Source organism: Manacus vitellinus, unplaced genomic scaffold (genome assembly GCF_001715985.3).
Source record: "Manacus vitellinus isolate BGI_N305 unplaced genomic scaffold, ASM171598v3 scaffold_16_pilon, whole genome shotgun sequence".
Lineage (NCBI taxonomy): Eukaryota > Metazoa > Chordata > Aves > Passeriformes > Pipridae > Manacus > Manacus vitellinus.
This window is the reverse complement of record NW_021939189.1, coordinates 6614766-6618889: the sequence shown is the minus strand read 5'-3', so window position 1 is coordinate 6618889 and position 4124 is coordinate 6614766. Positions and strand designations below refer to the sequence as shown.

Below are 4124 nucleotides of genomic sequence, written 5' to 3'. Positions count from 1 at the left end.
ACAGAATTTCAAAGCCATCCCAAGGAAAAGCCTCTTGGCTAAAATCCTGGGATTTCTTATTTATTTACATTTTCTTCCTTGTACTTTGAACATATCTGAAGTTATTCCTTATTTTCTTAATGTGTAAGCCTTCCCTGAGACAAATGCACCAAGTAGAACCAGTCAGGGGTGCAGATCTGGTGCCAAGGAGACATGATTTACGTTACATGCAAATCTACTTTGGCAGCACATGAGCTTTCCTTTCATCCAAATGGCTTAAAGCAAATGAAAACTGGCCTCAACATGGATATACTGCCCTGGAAAGAAACCCAAATGGGTGTAGTCTGAGAGCGGTATCTGAGACAGCTGTGCCTCATTTGTAGCTTCACTGGCAGGGTTTTTAATGGAGCAGAATGTAAACCTCTCAGGAACACTATTTTCCAGTACCTAATGCAGTGCTCTGACATCCTCACAGCCAGGTGAAAGCATCTCCTCTGCCAGATCAAGGGGCAGAACAAATGCCAACCCGGCAGACTGAGGCAAGCATGCCCCGAAGGCAGCTCTCACGATGATGTTCCTCAGTCACTATTGCAATTATGTCAGATTAACAGTGATTTACAGCTAGGCTGGCACCCAGGGCCACAGAGCAGGAGGGCAACCCCAAAGCTGCACTGCACAAACACCTGCCATAAAACCATAGTCATGGGGAAGGACAAGGATGCGGACACTTGGGTGAGTATCAAACTGTAATAGCTGCTCCTGACATACAGCAGTGTAAAGGAGAGGGATGAAGTACAGATGCCCTGCAGAAAATACCCAGGTCAGTTTGGGTGACAGAAGTTGAGTAATGGTTGCAGCACTGCTTTTGTTGTTTGTTTGTTTGTTTGTTTGTTTAACACCACAGGACTGATATGTCTCCTGTGAGACCATTATCTCTTAGCAACTGTCCTTGGTTTTCTCTGCTGCATCCTCATCAGGAATAAGTACACTGGGTGCCCACCACTGCTCCAGTGAGGCTGTACTGGGTGAGGCACACATTAGCTCTCTGGACTGTAAAACATGTCTGGAAGGTTTGGGAATATGATTGCAATGGCAATTGTAGAGATGCCTAGTGATACAGCTCAGCTGCTTGCTTTGGCACATTTCACAGAAGTGGTTTCCACCAGCTCTGCTGAAGGAAAATCATCCTCTCCTATTCCTCCTCCTGTTACCAACACTGCTGATGGGTAAGCTTAGATTTTCAGCGTGCACTTTTGCCCCTTGAGGTGTAAGATACCAGTCAAGTACTTCACTAAGGTCCTCACCCTTCACAGTTCTCCCTCAGTTCTTCTGTGTCATAAGCCCTATATACCACAGGCACCAATTCTAGACGTGCATCTAAAAAGTTATGCCTGTCTAGTATCAAAACACATGATTACACAGCTAATTTTCAGTAATAGTAACCATAAACAGGAGGAAAGAAGGGAACTAATGTAGAAATTGCGTAGTGACAGATCAAGACAGCTCCAGCTGCTAAGGTTACCCAGAGGTGAATGTTGACACAAGCCCACAGGTACTCAGCAAGGAGATGGTCAGAGACAAGATGTAATGAGGTGGTCTCAGGGGAGCCGACTCATTTCAGATTGTGGTGTCCAACCTTATCTAGGGCAGCACTGCTGCCTCCCAGCTATGAATGTTTGAGTGTTTATGAAAACCTGACAAGGTATCTGCAAGATATTTAATGCAAAATACTGTGGTGGGTAAAGTTGTTAATGCTTGCTTTGGTGGAGGAAATAGCTGAGAATTGCGCTGGCAACACTACTGAGCCCTGAGGAAAAGGGACTATTCTAGCTATAAAGTCGTTTTTCATTCTAGGCTAATGATAATCCAAGGACGTTAGTATTGCACACATTAGTAGTTAAAGCTGCGTCAATTTAGACCAGAAAAGCTGTCTGGGTATAGCAATAATTAACTATTAAATCCAAAAAGGTCACTTGTCCATCCCTGAAGCATTCTACCGAGATCTCTCAGAAATGTGGTATGTTAAAAAGCAAACTCAGGGCTACCAATGGACTTGAGTGGAGATATAAGACCCTCATTCTTTCTTGCAGCAGAGCAATACAGGAGGAATTTTTCTAAAGGAATTAAGTATACAACATAAAGAAGAGCAAAAAATTCAGCATTCTGTCTCTTCTGGACAGAAATTGAACTGATAATTGTATTCTGCTGCAATAAACTAAGCAACCAGATGTTTCAGATAATTAGTATTAGAGTCAAATTTTTCTAGCAGCTGTTTTCCCTGTGAAAGACAAGCAGTTTATCAGCCTGGACAAACTCTTCCAACAGGATGTCTAAGACGTGATCAAGACACAAAATGCTATTTGCATATATTATATATATATATCTATATATTCAAAGCTTTAAAGCATAGACTTGAATATTAGTAACTGCAGTAGCATGTGCAGAGGTTTCCTTCTGCCTCCAGAGTTGATGCACTTGATGAGTTATATGAGTTTTCACAGCTTTGCTGCCTCTAGCATCTAACCTAGAGCAGGTAAAAGTTGACTGGAAAGACCAGCATGCCCCGAAAATGTAGGTTGTTATCTTTTTTAGGGAATTTTAAGACTTCCCCTACTATAACTCTGTATGCTGAAGTATTTAAGAGACACCACTCTATTTTCACCTACTTAAAAGTCTCTGAGCTTGTCCATCCAGTTTATAACACACTACAGCATCCACCTGGAGCAAAGCATCTGTCTAGCCATGTTAATTGAATTGATCTGCAAATCTACCCATCTAGAGACCTCGCTACCTTCCTAACTTCAGGACTTTTATAGCAAAGGTCCCTAAATAAACATCTTAGGAAGGAGATGAGCAGTTCTAATGTCTAAAAAGATTTCCAAAAAATGAGCCTTTTTTGGGCTTCTTTGGTGGAAGAACCAGTTTTCCCTGGATGGAAAACAAACAACGTATGAACTCACGGAAACCAGTATGGATGGAAGAGCCAGTTTTTCATGGCCTCATGCAAAAACCTTGGCATTTGAGGCCTCAGGTAGCTTCTAACATGCATCTTGTGAAGCTTGCAATGTCTAAAGGACTGATCTGTATCTCATTAAAATGAAGACCACTCAGCTACAAGCACCAGGCTGTTCTCCCCACTAATTGTTTGATAACGATGCCTCAGGCCATCAGTGTTAGAGACTGTGTCCCTGGGGTAGATGGGACTATTGACACCTCTTGATGTGGCCCAGACCTGCTGGAAAAGCTGTGGCAAGCCAAAGTTCAGCATGGGAGAAAGGTGTTGGAAGCTGAGGAGCAAAGGGCAGGAACTGACCGTGCCAGGCCTTTCCCTGTTCTTTCTATAAATGGTTTGCAGTTCTGCAGGGCAATGTGCACCAGCTGATCTGGGTAAAGATTCATCAACCTGGGTGGAGACTCTGCTCAAGAGTAATTTTCAGCATCGTGTTTACTAAAGTTACTCCCATAAAAGTAGGCCAAAATAAAAAGCCCCCAAGCGATGAGAGTATTTTGGGAGGAGAAACTCAAGAAGAGTACAGGAAGGAAAAAAAAAGGGCTCATTTAAAATATCAGTTCTCTTGACTTCCTGGTGATGACTGGCTTGTGCCTTGAAAAATTAGGATGTTCTTAAGTTCCATTTTCACAGGTATCTTCTGAGGTGTTCGGGAGTTTCGAACAACTGCTGCCTCAGCCACCTTTGAAAAGAAATTTAGGATCCAAATCATGACTTATTTCTGAGAAATGTAACCTGCGTTTCCACAGAAAACTGTTCCTCTCAAAGGCCACGAGCATCTCAGTACTAAATGGATCAGTATGGATTTAAACTTACACAAAACTGGAAGGTTAATAACATAAGGAAGTGAGGTAGCAGCCCCCAGTGTGGATCCAGAAACAACTGGAAAAGTGCACTCAAGGAGTGAAATAGATCAGGTTTTGCTATTGTGCCAGCAAGGAATGTGATCTGTAATAGTAGAAGCGAAGATTAGTGGTTTTTAACAGAAGATATCTCTTGAAATTAGAACTCGAGGTAGGGGTGACCACAAAGGGCACCACTGGAAGGGCTAGGACACGAAGGACAGGCAGGGTGGCCCACGTGGCAGCGGCAACGCGACGCACGACACCTTCTACCGGTCCTTTTAAATGACCGC

The 4124-nt window shown here is 43.1% G+C and overlaps 1 protein-coding gene across 1 annotated transcript in view; it reads left to right on the top strand.

Moving 5' to 3' along the window:
- The first annotated feature begins 681 nt into the window (after positions 1-681).
- Positions 682-4124, top strand: part of SLCO3A1 (solute carrier organic anion transporter family member 3A1) — a 138168-nt gene continuing 134725 nt past the window's right edge. Inside the window, exon 1 of the mRNA XM_008934479.3 lies at positions 682-711. Coding sequence (XP_008932727.1) covers positions 682-711 — 30 coding nt within the window. The remainder of the gene's footprint in view (positions 712-4124) is intronic.